The sequence below is a fragment of the Ursus maritimus genome, unplaced genomic scaffold (genome assembly GCF_017311325.1).
Source record: "Ursus maritimus isolate PB19 unplaced genomic scaffold, ASM1731132v1 scaffold_1, whole genome shotgun sequence".
NCBI lineage: Eukaryota > Metazoa > Chordata > Mammalia > Carnivora > Ursidae > Ursus > Ursus maritimus.
The window spans coordinates 25,979,956-25,997,512 of NW_024423343.1; the positions used below are offsets into that span (position 1 = coordinate 25,979,956).

Below are 17,557 nucleotides of genomic sequence, written 5' to 3' on the forward strand. Positions count from 1 at the left end.
GAGTGCTCAGTTGACTGAGATCATCAACAGTTTGATTGCCCCTCTCAACTTGTCCCCAACTTCATCACCCCTATCCTCCAAATCCTGTAGCCATAAATGTCTGGCTAATGGCATTTCCAGGAGGTAGGTATCATGGGATAGTTTGGTTTCTAAATTTGGCTTTTATTTTATTTTATTTGATCTTTTAAATAGTACAGTTGCTTTTTTCTTCTTATTTAAGCACTATTAGAGTACAATGAATAGGATTGGATACATTTTTAGATATCATCAAACTTATATAATTAATGTAACTATAAACTTGAGAATGAGGGAGAACGTTTTCCAGGATGTAAAATGTTTGTAAAAAAAGAAAAATATTGATATCATTTGCTTACAGAAGTACTGCTTTTTTAAACATACCTTCCATTTTGTACATTTTATACTCTTTAGCTCCATACTGCCCTTCAATACATTTTAAGAAAAAAAAGACCCTAGATATAGTTTGGGCACAGAAGATTGGTAGATATCATCCATAAAATTCAGTCTAAGTTTCACTTAATCATTTTGTATCTCAGCTTTTATAAGGTAAAATTTTTCTCTGAATGTAATTAGTATAGTAATTACTGTAACCTTTAGCAATTTATTATCAGTGAATACACACACACCTATACATGGGATCCCTAATTCTTTTTTGTGAACAGCTTTTTTGCTCTCTTTTATTTTCCTATTTTAAAGATTCAGTTAGAATTAAAGATGGTAATAGAATATTATTTTTCTAAATTTTTTCAAATAAAATTATAATGTGGGCTTCTTTAACTACCATAGAGGACTGAGTGTAATTTAATATTGGGAAATATTTATATTAATAATTATACAATTTTTGTTTAATTTTGTTTAATATAGCATTAAAGGAAAATTCATACTATGGTGAAAATTATGCTAAGTAGCCATCACATTCTTCGTGAGATTAGTTGATATAAACTGAGCCCTAAAATAAATATAATGTTATTTGGGTTTTATTTCTAATTTGTTATTTTGAAAATCTCATTTTTAATACTTTCACTGTTTCATTTGTGCCAGGTCATTTATTCATAGTTCTGCCACAGAAAAGGTTCTTCTATTGATTTTTATTTACTGTTTGTTGATTTTATGTATTCATTCCTTATATCACTGATGATTCACTTTGAAAGCAAAGATTCTCACATATTGTATAGGGCAACTCTGATATCTTCATTTAGGAGAACATATGCTAATTGAGAAAATCATAATTTAAGAAAAAAGGAAGTCATGATTATAAGTTGAGCCATTAAACACCATTAAATTGGCATGGAAACATTGTGATTTGAGTTAAGCCCATTTTAGGTAACATTTTGTTTACCTAATCAGGCATTACACTATTACATATATGTAATATATATTATATTATATATGTATGTATATGCATATGTATATTATATATGTAATATATGTATATATATTATATATGTAATATATTATATATGTAATATACATTACATATATAATATATATATGAGTGTGTATCTGTGTACATATTTTCATTTTAATGTACTTGCCTTTATTTTTGGTTATTCACATAGTATTTATTGCATACCTATTTGCTGTATGTCATATAGTCAAAGTTATAGGTTACAAAGATGAAGACAAGTCTCCACTTTTAACTAGCTTACAGTCTCATAGGTGAAATATAATTATTTAAAATATGTAATAATGAAGGAATTGTGTACAGTTATTTGAATATCTGATTTTATTAACTTTCATTTTTGAAAAGATACCTCATAAAGATGCATGGTTCCACATGAAAGAGGTGTTAACATTGGCTTTATTTACTAACATGAAACTTTTTCAATTCTGTTTACTAATAGTTCGGGGGTTCTTCTTGAAATCTGCTAGTAATTGCCATCTTTCCTGATGTCAGGTATTTGTTACTACAAATTAACTGGAAGGTTACTTTTGAAAGTTTATGACAGGGGGTTAGGAGGGAAATGAAAAAAAAAAGTTTATAACAGGTTTAAAACCTACTTAAATTCTTTGATAGATTTAAGACGAGATAAAAATCTGTTCAAATTTTTGAAGTATTCTGGATATGTAACTGTTTTAAATTTGTTAACTTTACTAATTTATTTTATGTTCGGCAGCAGTCAACATTTTTTCAAAATGCTTTCTATATAAATGAGTTCTTTCAAAAACCTTTAATTTTTATTTCCAAAAGTATTTTCACATTTGTTGTCAAAATATATTTCTCTTGAAGAAAAGATTTTATTTTCTGGCATTTGCTAGAAAATGTAATATAGCTACCTTTCATCAAAGAGAAGTTGAGCAGGGTGCCCGGGTGGTGCAGTCAGTTCAGCATCCGACTCTTGCTTTCGGCTCCAGTCATGATCCTCAGGGTCGTGAGGTAATGAGATCGAGCCCCGCCTCGGGCTCATTGCTGGGCATGGAGCATGCTTAAGATTCTCTCTCTCCCTCTGCGCACAACCCCCCCACCAAAAATGGTGAACAAATTCAGAATATTAGGGTTTTGTTTAAAATGTATAATTTATCTTTAATTTTAATAACTGTTTTAAAATGTTTTGTTACCGTAAACTGTGGGATACTTCTGGTTTCATTAAAATTTTTGTAAAAATTCTCTTTATGATAATATATATAATATATATATCATAACATACAAGTCTATTTAACCATAGAAACATAATTACTGGAATATTTTGCAGATAAGAGAGTAATAACTTTGAAGGAAATGTAGAAAATTTTGAGGATTTGTGGTGGTTGTGTCAGATGCTAAAGGGAGGTCTGAAAAATGTCTCCTGTTTTTGCCAATTATGAATTGAGACCTTAGCACAAGCAGTGTAGTGGCATGATGGAGAGAGGTAAGAGTGGGCTGATAAGAGAATTGGAGATGAAAAAGAGAGGAAGGAGTCAAGATTACACTTTCAAGGTTGCTGACTGTAAAGGCTATAATAAAATAGATGTACAAGGTCAAGAAAGGGATTTTTGTTTTTAAAATAGAAGAAATATAACTATCTTTATTAAAATGAAGGGAAAGAGCTAGAGATAGCAAATGAAAAATGTATATCATAAAGTTATGGAGGGATTTTATATAAGGTGGAAATACACTTGTTCCTTTAGAGTGGCATGACAGAGATTAAGATGGGTGTAGATAAAGTTGTTTATAAAGTGATTGTAGCCAAGTTAGGAGTGGGAAAGGAAGCTGTAGGAGTTAAGATAGACATTGACCAAATCAAACATTGCCTCTTCCCTTCATTTCCCTACCCTTCCCTCCTCCTTTTTTTGTAACATGAGCAGCCCACACCTGGAGAATGATGTTTTGTGGTTTCTAAGTTACCGTTTTTTTTTTTTTAACCCCTTAACTATATTGCAAAAAGTGCTTAATTGATATTTGTAAAACTAATTAAGAATTTAAAAGTATTCTCTAATTGAACTTTTTGTAAAATAAACAAGTACATAATAGTGAAATTCTGTAAATTTAGTAGATTATTTTACGGTACTCAACATTTGAGAATATTACCATAGATTTTGAAAATTACTTGGAAACACAATTTTATATTATAGTAATAATGAAAAAGTTTTGGTTTAAAAATATCTATATTGAAGGAAGGTAAAATTTATCTATTTATGAGCCTTTTGCACCTGGGAGTAAACTGTTAAATGAGGGAGTTAAATGTTAAAGAGTAAGTTTTATTTCTTATATCTTTGTGTTTTTCCAACATTGTTTTTATTTTTTTCTTCACATGTAATTAAATATGAAGAAAACATCTTTAAGAATCAAAGGTTTTCAAGAGTAAGGGCTTAGTTAATGTTACTCAAACTTGACAATCAGAAAACACTTTCTGAAGATGTGCCTATGAAGCATGTAAATACTATTCATTTTATGTATTTAAGTAAATGTGAAGGTAAGAAAATTAATCATTTGAATAAGAACTTTAAAAATCCTGACAAAATGTACATAATGTAGAATTTACCATTTTAACCATTTTTACGTCTAGTGCATTAAGTACTTTCACATTGTTGTGCAACAGTCACCATCATCCATCTTCAGAACTGTCTTCATCTTCCTAAACTGAAACTCCATACCCATTAAACAGTAAGGACCCATTCTTCCTTCTTCCCATTCCTTGGCAATCACCGATCTCCTTTGTGTCTGTATGAATTTGACTACTCTAGATATCTCATATAAGCAAAATCATACAGTATTTGTCCTTTTGTGAGTAGGTTATTTCACTTTGCATAATGTCATCAAGGTTCATCCATATTATAGCATGTGTCAACATTCCCTTTTTAAGATTGAATAATATTCCATTCTGTGTATAGACCACATTTTGTTTATTCATTGATCCGTGGGTGAACATATGAATAGCCACCTTTTGGCTATTGTGAATAACGGTGCTTTGAACATGAGTATACAAATATCTGTTTGAATCCTTTTTTTTTTTTTCCTTTTCGTTTGAGTCCTTGCTTTTAATTTTTTGGACATATACCCAAAAGTGGAATTGCTGGATTGAGTAAGAATATTTTATTGTTAATATTGACAATAAGAAATTAGTGAATGTTAATATTTCTAAGCCAAAGGTTAAGAAAAAGCAAGAAACCAGAAAAGTCAGCAAAGCGCAGCATCTCCTTTTGTCTGGGCCCAAACTCTGACAAAATTGAAGTTTGATAGCTTTGTGGGAAAAGAAAGAGAAATTAAAGCCAAATAAAAAATCAGGTGAAATTTTCATAGCTTGTGGGGTGAGAAGAAGATAAATCAAAGCCGAAACAAATCAAAACCTTGTCTATGGTAGGGAGATAAAATGAGATCCTCCTCCAAGGGCTACAGCCTCAGAATAAATGTAAATCAGAGGGAAAACTGTTTCCCGTTCCCTATGTAGGGCACCATGGGGAGAGTTACCTTGGTGCTGAGCAGAGCAGCTGCTCAGAAAACAAAACCTATCTATCTTTTTTTTTCTTTTAATTACGACATTTTAGTCACCATATAGTACATCTATCTGTCTTTGAGATAGCCTGACCATGGTGGGGACTTTACCATGGATTTTCATTTCAAATTTGCATTAATGAATCATCCAGGGAATCCCTAGTTTAAAGTAGCTTTGGAATGGGTGATACTACAAGGTAGATGGCAGAGGCTAATGTAGCTTTTCTCTGGAGGAAGGCTTTGTCTTTTTTAGCTCCAGGAAATTCTCAGGAATAATTTTTCAAGGCAGTGATCAGCACACAGTTAAATATAATCAGATGTGTGAGGAGAGCAATAAAAGTAAGGATAAAGAGAAAATAGTATCAAGAAGATTACAAAGGTTTCAGATACTAGAATTATCAAATAGTGATTATTTTTTTTAAAATAGTGCTTATTTTGATTTTGGAAATAGAACATAGGCTTGAAAATATCTGCAGGGAAGAAGCTATAAAAGTTACATAGCACATTTGAAAAAGGTCCAAATAAAACTTCTGAAAAATACTGACATTAAAAACTAAGTATTGAGTTTGGCAACACTGACACAATTGAAGAGAGAACATGTAACATAGAAGAAGATAGATTAAAAGAAAAGTTCTAGATTGTAGGAAAAGAAACAAAACTATGGAAAATAAAGAAGAGTCATTTAAAAATGTGAGAATATATTGAGTAGGTCTAATATAAGACTTAATTGGAGACCTAAATGAAACTAGAGAATGGAACAGAAGCAATATTTGAAGAGATATTGACTGAAAAATTACCTGATCCGATGAAAGACACCAAATTCAGGAAGCCAGATCCAGATTCTTAAGCAGGACAAATAAAAAGATCCCTAGAAACAGGAAATGGTGGGGTGGCGAGGGTGCTGGGGGGATGGAACAAAGACAGATGGAATATCTAAAAGCAATAGGAGAGGTGGGGAAGGAGAAGACATCGCTTTAACAGTTCGACTAATAGCTGACTTATCAAGAGTAGTAATGAGAGCCACAGTACAGTGGAATGGTATCTTCAGTGTGTTGAAAGGAAATAACTGCCTAGAAATTCTTTACCCAGAGAAAACATCTTCAAAGTCTGAGTGTGAAACACAAATGTCTTCAGACAAATCAAAACTAAAGAGTAGGTCACTAGTAGACTTTAATTATAATAATAACAACTGTAAAGGGTGTGTTTCAAGCAGTTGGAAAGTGATGATCCTACATGAGTAATTTGAGATGCAAGAGGGAACTAAGGACAAATGAAATAGTAAATAATTATATGGGTATATTTAAACAAATAGTAGTAAAACATGTCTAGTGGGGCTATAAAAAAAAAAAGTCCATGGCAACAATAGCATACAGGTCAAGAGGAAGGCAAATGGTTTTAAATTGTTCTCAAGTCCTTGTGTTATTCGGGACTCTGGTAAAAGTACTGATTGTGATTTAACTTTTTATCATTCTATGCTAAATATGAAGAGGAGGTCCACATGGTGTGGAGGAGACTTCATAGGTGCCGAGAATATTCCATTTCTTGGCCTGAATGGTAATTATGGACATTGGAGGTGAAGCATTTATAAGTTAAAACTAAGATAAACATTTTATGTACTTACGTATAGGTATCTTACATTTCACAATCAAAAAGTTAAGAAAAATAGGGTACAAATTATATACTTCAAAAAGGGAAAATAGAGAACACAGTGGCCACCATAGGTTTGAAAAAAAAAAAAATTAAATGGCATTATTATCCTAAACCTGTGAGCAAAATTTGACTAGTTGCACACTGTTTAAATAGTAATCATGGACTATCAAAATTTTAAGATAGAAGGAAAATAATATTTAATTTGTTGAAAGGGAAACAATTAAATCTATTTTAACATGTTACTTTAAAATTTAGTGATAAAGAATGATCTAGTTTTATTTTAGAACCCTTGCCCTTTTCTTTATCTGTCATATCTTTCTTAATCTAGGATGTTTGTTCTGTCTTTTTCAATGAATGCGTTCATACATGTGGGAAGCAAATGAAGAATGGCAAAAGAAAAGGACTTATAGCTGTAGTATATTTTTGTCTCCTCTGATCTGAAAAGTACTCTTCTATGTACTTGTGAATTTTGAGGTGCATACTCAGCTGAAATGTGTAAATTAATACAAATGTCAGACCTAATAATAGCAGTATAAAAATAGGAAGTTACAGAATGTAGATACAGACAAAAGATACTTTTAAAAGTGATAGGAAATTTGGTAATTTACCATGATAAATAATATATATTTACCTTATAATTCTTAAAAGTCATTTTGGTGTCTAAATATTTGTATTCTCTCTGCTCCAAAAATTTTATCAAGACTTAACCAACATTTGGCATTACTCAGTTTCCACTCTTACCCAACTTTTACAATCATACTGTCTTTTTTTTTTTAAAGATTTTATTTATTTATTCGACAGAGATAGAAACAGCCAATGAGAGAGGGAACACAAGCAGGGGGAGTGGGAGAGGAAGAAGCAGGCTCATAGCAGAGGAGCCTGATGTGGGGCTCGATCCCATAACGCCGGGATTACGCCCTGAGCCGAAGGCAGACGCTTAACCGCTGTGCCACCCAGGCGCCCCTACAATCATACTGTCTTAAAAAGTACATGTTAGTCTATTAAAATGTAGTATGCCACAGAACAGATCATTGACTGAGAGTTAAATGTATGTCTTGCAGTAGACATATCAGATATTGGGAGATAGTATATGATTATATGAGCAATAAATAAGACACTATATACAGAACTCTTTTAACAATGCCTGGCATAAGAAACAGCCTAGTAATGTTAACCACGGATATTTTTATGTAAGGACATATTATGTATGTTAAAACTGCATATTTTAAGAATGTATATTAAAATTGTAGGCATTATTTCTTTCATATTATGGCATTATACTAGTCATTGATTTAGAACTATTCTTACCTTTTTAAAAAAAGTGCTTCCAAGTGGCCTGAGTTATGATGAGGATTTTAAGGGATGCCCGGTTGGCTCAGTCAGTTAAGTGTCTGCCATCAGCTCAGGGTCCTGGGATCAAGTCCCACACTGGGCTCTTTGCTCAGTGGGGAGCCTGCTTCTCCCTCTGCCTGCCACTCCCCCTGCTTATGCTCTCTCTCTCTCTGTCTCTCTGACAAATAAATAAATAAATAAAATCTTTAAAAAGACAAGGATTTTAAAGCCTATGTAGGGCCAGCTATTACTGAACATTCATCATATAGGTACAAGGAATCAGTTTCTCCATCTGATTTCTCCACCTGTTTCTCCATTTGATTTCTCCACCTGTTTCTCCATCATATCTTTTGGGGAGATATAATAAAGTTGCTGTCCTGCCTTTGGTCTGCCTGGTTGGTAAGGAACCCTGTAATTAAACCAAGCACTTGAAAATTCAGTGTAAAAACAGTGTTGGGTTTTATGCTCAAATTACATAAAACACACATCCTCAAAAGGCCATCTTGGGACATTTAATCTCTGCCCACCCCAATTGTAACTTGTATTCATTTTTAATCAATTATGGTGTTTTTCATGATTTAGTGGTTTCAGGGTAACTTGTGGTTATGAGTATAGAGTATACATTTTTATATATTCTTTTTGTTTTAGACATTTTGTGACCTTGGGCAAGTCAGTTAATCTCTTCACATCTTATTTCTTTATTTTTAAATTTACTGGGACACAAATATACATTTATATTTGTAGTAGAAACTACTTTATACATTTATATTAGTACTGCATTTATATTAGTACTAGAAACTGCTTACTACTTTATTTTTATAAAGTAGTTTCTAGTACTAATATTCTTCAATTAAATGTTTATTTTTGAGGAATTTCATTTTTTTTTAAACAAGTGAACAATAAAAGCAAAGATTTCAAAACAGCCTAAAATGTATCTTTTTATCACATGACTCTTATGTTTTGCTTTGGATATAATCATTTTATGTTAGTTCAAATCAGGAGACTTAGTGAATAGAGAAAATTACTTTATTCAACATGTCTTAGTAACTTTAAAGCATAATTTAGAAGTTATTATGAAAGAGGAACTCAAACAGTAGGAGGAATGAGGATTCTACTAAAGTGCTAGAAACTTTCATATAAACCAGGAATTGTTTAATAAAATTTATTACATATTGCCTTTCTTGGATGATACTGAAGTTAATTCAGTTTTTCTTTGATAACTCAGGCTCGTGACTGTGGCCATATCCTTATATACTATGGAGATTAATAGCTGTATATATGTAAAAGAATTTACTTAATAGTAAATACCTCCTGAGTAACCTAAGTGTGCCAGACATTGGATTGGGCTGTGGGGATACATGCTGAACTAAAACACATGTGGTCTCTGTACTTAAGGTATAGAGTCTGGGTGGGGAAAAATGACATCAACCGAATAATCACAGAAATAAATGCCTAATTTTAAATCCTCATCAAGTGCTATGAGAAAACTCATTGTTAAGAATATCCCTTTGGGTGGCACCTGGGTGGCGCAGTCAGTTAAGTGTCCGACTTTTGGTTTCATCTCAGATTGTGATCTCCAAGTCCTGATCTCGGCGTCATGAGATCAAGCCCCACGTTGGGCTCTGTAGTTCAGAGCAGAGTTGGCCTGAGACTCTCTCCTTCTCCCTTTTCCCGCCGCCCTCCCGCCCATTCTCTCTCTCAAATAAAAAAGTAAATCTTAAAAAAAAAAAAAAAAAAGAGGAGTGCCTGGGTGGCTCAGCTAATTGAATGTCTAACTCTTTTTTTTTTTTTTTTTAAAGATTTTTTTAATTTATTCGACAGAGATAGAGACAGCCAGCGAGAGAGGGAACACAAGCAGGGGGGGTGGGAGAGGAAGAAGCAGGCTCATAGCGGAGGAGCCTGATGTGGGGCTCGATCCCATAACGCCAGGATCACTCCCTGAGCCGAAGGCAGACGCTTAACCGCTGTGCCACCCAGGCGCCCCTGAATGTCTAACTCTTGATTTCACTTCAGGTCATGGTCTCAGGTCATGGGATCGAGCCCTGTGTAGGGAGGGCTCCACCCCCAGTGTGGAGTCTATTTGAGATCCTCTCCCTCTCCTCTCCCGCTCATACATATGCTCGCACGTGCTCACTCTCAAATAAAATAAACATTAAAAAAACCACAATATCCCTTTGAGGGGTGCCTGGGTGGCTCAGTGTGTAAAGCATCCAATTCTTGATTTTGGCTCAGCTCATGATTTTAGGGTCATGAGATCGAGCCCCATGTCAGGCTCTGCACTCTGCATGGAGCCTGCTTGAGATTCTCCCTCTCCGCTGCCGCCACCCATCCCTGTTGGCAAGCACTCTCTTTCTCTCTCTCTCTCTAAAAAAAAAAAGAATAAAAAAGATAAAAATATTAAAAATTAAAAATATCCCTTTGGAATCAGACAGATTTGAGATCAATCCCAACTCTGACATTTGGTAGCATTGTATTCTTGGCAGCTTTCTAAATTATAGTTCAAACAAGAACAGTCTGCTTCCTGGATTGTTGTGAGGATTAAATGAAATAACAAGTATGACATTATTTTTGCTTTGTTTTGTTTTTTTTATTATCTGTCTTCCTGGATGAGAATATGAGCTCCATGAGAGCAGGAACTTTTTTAGTCTGACTTATAACTGCTCTTTTCCTAGCATCTAGATCAGTGAGTGTCACATCATGGGCATGAATTAGATATTTGTTGAATGAAGGAAATGTCTTTTAAGATTTCTTGCAGGTGATCAGATTCCATAAAAAATATTTTGTATTCATTTGTCTTTTCTCCCCCATAGATTGATATTTTCATTATTGCTCTCATGGCTATCTCCTGCAGTTCTGCTTCATCTCATCTAATTTAATGATGGACTAGAAAATCAGATAACCAAAGTGGTAGAAATATTTGTACTATAAAAAGAGACATTTTCTAGTAAGAAAGAAGGCCTCTCCTAACAGTAACAGGAGTGAACTTTTGTGTATGAACAGTGACGTTTTTGGGTTATTTGAAAGGCTTTTGTGATTTCATCCATATTCTGTATAGTTGGGGTTGCCAGATAAGTAATCTCATAGGTGGAGTATTACAGTTCTTCTAATAAAGCGTACGTATTCTGGCTTTATATCACATTGTATCATAATTTTTGTGTATAATTAGGTTAGAAGAAATTTGGTTTGAATTTTTAAAAGTTGGCCACCTGTTCTTTATATTAATTTTAGGGGATCACATAGAGCTTATTGTTTGATATAATTTAAAAAATGTATTCAAGGTCATTTTTATAATATCCGAATGAACTGTTCTCTCACAGTGTCTAAAGTAAATTCACCTGGTTAATTATTTTCCAGGCTACCTGTTTGCCCACTTGTTATTCATTGATTCCCATCCCCCACCTCTTATTTAATGGCAGTATCTCCCAGAAGTTAGAATTGTTTTTTTAGCTTTATTAATCTTGGCAGCAGGGTCTAAGATGAGTCACCAGGAACTGAGCAACTGAAAAGATTGAGTCTTGGAACAAATGAAGCATTATATGTTATCATCGTAGATATATTAGTTTTTAGATCTTGTACTCTAAAATGAAGATAAAATGTTGTAAATGGATCCTTGCTTAACCCATGGGGTATTATCTCTGAGAAAGTGAATTTCTATTTGAAGTAATATGTAGATTTTTATTATTGTTGTTGTTTCTTTTTGCCTTAATGAGACCCAGAACATGAAATGAAATTAAATTCAAGTGAATCATTGCCATGCCATTTATTTCCACTAATGATAATTATCTCTTGAAATACAACCATTCTTTCTAATTGGGTATCATAATTGAAAAACTGCGGTTAAACTGGCAAACTGATTACACAGAAAGTAATTCTTTCATCCTTATAATATCTTCAGTAGTCACTTCTCAGAAGAAAACACTGTTAGCTGCGTATTCTAGGCTGAACTTTTCAATATAATTTTGGGTTCGGTGGGAATGATTATTAATTATTATATTAGCTAGATGTGCGACATAAAGAAATAAAATTTCCCAGCTGTGTTTTTAAAGTAATGCCAGTAGGAATTATTTTCTTTTGTAAAAACTGTTCTTTCCCCTTTGTACCTGTAAGTCTAAAACCTAATGTTAGAAGAAATGTTTAAATAGATTGTGATACAACCACGGGATGGAATATCATGTAAGCGTTAAAAAAATCATATGGTGATATGCTTCTTTTGGAATGTTAAGTGGAAAAATCAAGATACTAAAATTGTATAGTACCATTTCATAGAAAAAAGACTTGAAGGATATAAATCAAAATGTTAATGAAAACTGCATTTGTGATTAGATGATGGATTTAGAAAAATATTTTTTCTAACTATGTTCAAATTTTCTTTTAAAATGAAAAGTAGTAATTATAATCAGTAAAATAGAAAGTCTCCATTTCAAACTTTCTTTTTTTTTTTTTTAATGTTTTTTTATTATGTTAGTCACCATACAGTACATCCCTGGTTTCTGATGTAAAGTTCGATGATTCATTAGTTGCGTATAACACCCAGTGCACCATGCAGTTCGTGCCCTCCTTGCTACACATCACCACCCTATCCCATTCCCCCACCCCCCTCCCCTCTGAAGCCCTCAGTTTATTTCTCAGAGTCCATAGTCTCTCATGCTTCATTCCCCCTTCTGATTACGCCCCTTTCTTTATCCCTTTCTTCCCCTACCAATCTTCCTAGTTCTTATGTTCCATAGATGAGAGAAATCATATAATAATTGTCTTTCTCTGCTTGACTTATTTCACTTAGCATTATCTCCTCCATTGCCGTCCATGTTGCAGCAAATGTTGAGAACTCGTTCTTTCTGATAGCTGAGTAATATTCCATTGTATATATGGACCATAACTTCTTAATCCAGTCATCTGTTGAAGGGCATCTCGGCTCCTTCCACAATTTAGCTATTGTGGACAATGCTGCTATGAACATTGGGGTGCATATGGCCCTTCTCTTCCTACGTCATATCTTTGGGGTAAATGCCCAGCCTAGTGCAATGGCTGGGTCATAGGGCAACTCAATTTTTAGCTTTTAAGGGACCTCCGCTGTTTTCAAAGTGGCTGTAGCCCAACTTGCATTCCCACCAACAATGTAGGAGGGGATCCCCTTTCTCACATCCTCTCCAGCAATTATTTGTTTCTTGTTTCAATTTTGCCATTCAACTTGAAGCTAGGTGGTATCTTAGATGTGGTTTGATTTGAATTTCCCTGATGGCTAATGATTTTTTTGAACATTTTTCATGTGTCTGTTGGCCATTTGTCATATCATCATTGGGGAAAGAGTGTCTGTTCATATCTTCTGCCCATTTTTGATTTGTTTATTTGTTTCGTGTATTGACTTTGAGAAGTTCTTTGTAGATCTTGGATACCAGTCTTTTATACTCTGAAGTGTCATTTAAATATCTTCTCCCATTCAAGTAGGCTGCCTCTTGGATTTTTGACTGTTTCCTTGGCTGTGCAGAAGCTTTTATCTTGATTGAAGTCCCACAAGTTCATTTTATCTTTTTGTTTCTCTTGCCTTTGGAGATGTGTCATGAAAAAGTTGCTTTGGCCGATGTCGTGAGGTTGCTGCCTATGCTCTCCTCTAGGATTTTGATGGATTCCTGTCTCACATCGGGTCTTTCATCCCTTTAGTTTATCTTTGTGTATGGTGTGAAGAGTGGTCAAGTTTCATTCTTTTGCATGTAGCTGTCCAATTTTCCAGCACCATTTTATTGAAGAGACTGTCTTTTTTCACCGGATGTTTTTCCTTCTTTATCAAGGTTAGTTGCCCAAAACGAGGGTCCATTTCTGGTTCTCTATTCTGTTCCATTGGTCTATGTGTCTGTTTTGTGCCAGTACCATGCCTGTCTTTGTGATCACACTTTGTAGTACAGCTCAAAATCGGCATTGATGCCCCCAGCTTTGTTTTCCTTTTCAAGGTTCTGTGGTGATTCAGGGGCCTTTTCTCAGTTCCATACAAATTTAAGGACTATTTTTTTTAAAAGATTTTATTTTTTTTTTTTTATTTAACACAGATAGAGACAGCCAGCGAGAGAGACAAGGCGGGAGGAGTGGGAGAGGAAGAAGCTTGGCTCATAGGTGGAGGAGCCTGATGCGGGGCTCGATTCCACTTAACCGGGATCACGCCCTGAGCCGAAGGCAGGCCAGCTTAACGCTGTGCCTGTACCAGGCGCCTCAAATAGGACTTCTGTTCCGTCTTTGAAATGTCATCGGTATTTTGATCGGGATAGCATTGAAAGTGTAGATTGCTCTGGGTAGCATGGACATTTTAACTATGTTAATTCTTCCGATCCTGAGCATAGAATATTTTTCCATCTTTTTGTGTCTTCTTCAATGTCTTGCATCCCAGGGATGAATCCCACTTGGTAATGATGGATAATCCTTTTAATGTACTGTTGGATTCTATTAGCCAGGATCTTGTTGAGGATTTTGGCATCCATATTCATCAGGGATATCGGTCTGTAATTCTCCTTTTTGATGGGGTCTTTGCCTGGTTTGGGATCAAGGTAATATTGGCCTCATAGAATGAGTTTGGTAGCTTTCCTTCTGTTTCTATTTTTTGAAATAGCTTTAGGAGAATAGGTATTATTTCTTCTTTGAATGTTTGGTAGAGTTCCCCAGGAAAACTGTCCAGGCCTGGAGTTTTGTTTTTTGGAAGGTTGTTTATCACTGACTCAATCTCTTCATAATTAATTGACCTGTTTAAAAAATCAATTTCTTCCTGTTTCAGTCTTGGTAGTTTATAGGTTTCCAGGAAGGCCTCCATCTCTTCCAGATTGCTCAATTTATTGGCATAAAGCTGTTGATAAAAGTTTCTAATAATCCTTCCAATTTCATTGGTGTTGGTTGTGACCTTTCCTTTTTCATTCATAATTTTATTAAATTGGGTCCTTTCTCTATTCTTTTGGATCAGGCTTGCCAGTGGTCTGTCAATTTTATTAATTCTCTCAAAGAACCAGCTTCTAGTTCTGTTGATCTGCTCTACTGTACTCTTGGTTTCTAATTCATTGATTTCTGCTCTAATCTTGGTCAACTGCTTCCTCATGCGTGGATTAGGCCTGTCCCTCTGTTGCTGTTCCAGCTTCTTGAGGTGAGAATATAAAAACTGCATTTTAGATTTTTCTGTTCTTTTATGTGAGGCTTGGATGGCTATGTACTTCCCCCTTAGGACTGCCTTTGCAGTATCCCATAGGTTTTGGACCATTGTATTTTCATGCTCGTTGGTCTCCTTAAATTGTTTAAATTGATTTTTGATTTCCTGGTTTATCGAATCATTCCTGAGCAGGATGGTTCTTAGTCTCCAAGTGTTTGAGTTTCTTCCAAATTTTTCCTTGTGGTTGAGTTCCAATTTCAAAGCATTGTGGTCTGAGAATATGCAGGAAATAATTGCAGTCTTTTGGTATCTGTTGAGACCTGTTTTGTGACCCAGAACATGGTCTATTCTTGAGAATGTTCCATGGGCATTAGAATAGAATGAGTATTCTTTGGTTCTGGGGTGTAGTGTTCTATATATATCTATGAGGTCCAACTCGTCGAGTATGGCATTCACAGCCCTGTTTCTTTGTCGATTTTCTGCATGGGTGCTCTGTCTATTTCTGATAGTGGAGTGTTGAGGTCCCCTACTATTAACGTATTTTGATCTATATGTCTCTTTATTCTGGTTTAGAGTTGGCTTGTGTATCTTGCTGCTCCCCTGTTGGGGTCATATATATTTATAATTGTCATATCCACTTGTTGGATACATCCTTTAAGAATAATATAATGCCCTTCTGTGTCTCTAACTATAGTCTTTAGTTTAAAATCCAATCTGTCTGATGTGAGAATTGCTACCCCAGCAGCATATTTAAAGCTCTTTCAGAGAAAAACATACAGCTTTCTTTTGAGGTCCATTGGCATGAAAGATGGTATTCCATCCCTTTACTTTCAGTCTGAATGTATCTTTAGGTTCAAAATGAGTCTGTCGTGGATAGCAAATGGATGGATCATGTCTTTTTATCCAATCTGCAACCCTGTGGTGTTTTATGGGAGCATTTGGGCCATTTACATTCAGACTGATTATTGAGAGATATGATTTTAATGATGCCATGTTGCCAGTAAAGTCTTTGTTTCTATAGATTGTGACTTTCTGTTCTGTATCACTCTTGGGGCCTTTTTACTTTTATAGAACCCCCCTTAATATCTCCTGTAGGGCTGGTTTCGTGGTTACGAAATTGGTTAGTGACTGGCGATTCTGAAATGTCTTTATTTCTCCATCAATTCTGAATGACAGCCTTGCTGGATAAAGGATCCTTGGCTGCATGTTTTTCTCTGAAAGAGCTTTAAATATGCTCCCCCAACCCTTTCTCTCATTCCAGGTCTGTGTAGACAGGTCTGACGTAATTCTGATACCTTTGCCTTGGTACGTGAGAAATTTCTTTGCCCTGGCCGCTTTCAATACTGTATCCTTGGATCTAATATTTGCAAAATGCACTATGACGTGATGTGGCGTAGGTTTGTCGTGGTTGAGCTGGGAGGGGTCCTCTCTTCCTCTTGGACACGAATGTTCATTTTCTTTGCCAGATTCGCTCTCATTTCCGCCCTTAAAGATTCTATATTCTCATTAACATTTTCGTTAATACTTTTTTCAAGTCTGCACATCATCTTGACCATTGTTACTGTGAATTCCATTTCTGATAATTTGGTTATATCCATATCCATTAGTTCTGTGGCAGAGGCCACAGACTCATGTCTTTTCTTTGCTGGGGGGGATTTCTCCGTCATTCTTGATGAGGAAGCGCTGTGCTTGTCCAGAGCCCAAATTATTGCCGGGACCTGAGCCTTGCACCCTTGTTTTTTTGTTTTTTTTTTTAATGATTTTTTTTATATTATGTTAGTCACTCATACAGTACATCCCCGGCTTTCGATGGGTGGCTCGATGATTCATTAGTTGTGTATAACACCCAGTGCACCATGCCATACGTGCCCTCCCTTACTACCCAGCATCACCGGCTCATCCCATTCCCCACACCCCTCCCCTCTGAAGTCCCCAGCTTGTTTCTCTTCAGTCCTAGTCTCTCATGTTTCATGTCCCCCTTCTGGATTACTCCCCTTTCTTTATCCCTTTCTTCCCCTACCGATCAACCTAGTTCTTATGTTCCATAGATGAGAGAAATCATATGATAGTTGTCTTCATGCACCCTTGTTTTATAGGGATCTTAGGGATGTGGGCTTCTTGATTTTTCAGCCTGCCTTCTGGGGGAGGGGCCTGCCGCACCGATACTCAGGCAACCCTGTTTGGGTAGAGTCTCCGTGTCCCCTGCGAGTGGGATGAGGATGGGCACACTGTGAGCCGGTCTTTCCAGACTTTTGTTCTCTGGCGGCTTTCCCTGGCAGTTTGATGTTTTTTTTGGTGCTGCTCAACCCTGCAGTGTCCCGGGATGTGCGCCCCACACCCGGCGTCCCAGCCCTCACTTCCAGAGCCAACGCGTCTCTGTCCTTTGTGTTTCTAATGCCGCCAGCCGCGCGCTCCCGGAGCTCCCGGTCTCAGTCTGGTTCCATTGAGCACACCGGAGCTCCGTTTCAGACTGGTCCCGTGCGTTCCCCAGCTCACGGTCTCAGTCTGCTATATTGTGGGTGCCG

At 35.7% G+C, this 17,557-nt stretch overlaps 1 protein-coding gene across 3 annotated transcripts in view; it reads left to right on the forward strand.

Annotated features, from left to right (window-relative positions):
- Positions 1–17,557, forward strand: part of KANSL1L (KAT8 regulatory NSL complex subunit 1 like) — a 131,728-nt gene that overhangs the window by 33,932 nt on the left and 80,239 nt on the right. For all 3 annotated transcript variants that reach the window (XM_040641225.1, XM_008687458.2, XM_008687459.2), the window contains one exon: positions 2–123. In XM_040641225.1, the coding sequence (XP_040497159.1) occupies positions 2–123 (122 nt within the window). The remainder of the gene's footprint in view (position 1; positions 124–17,557) is intronic.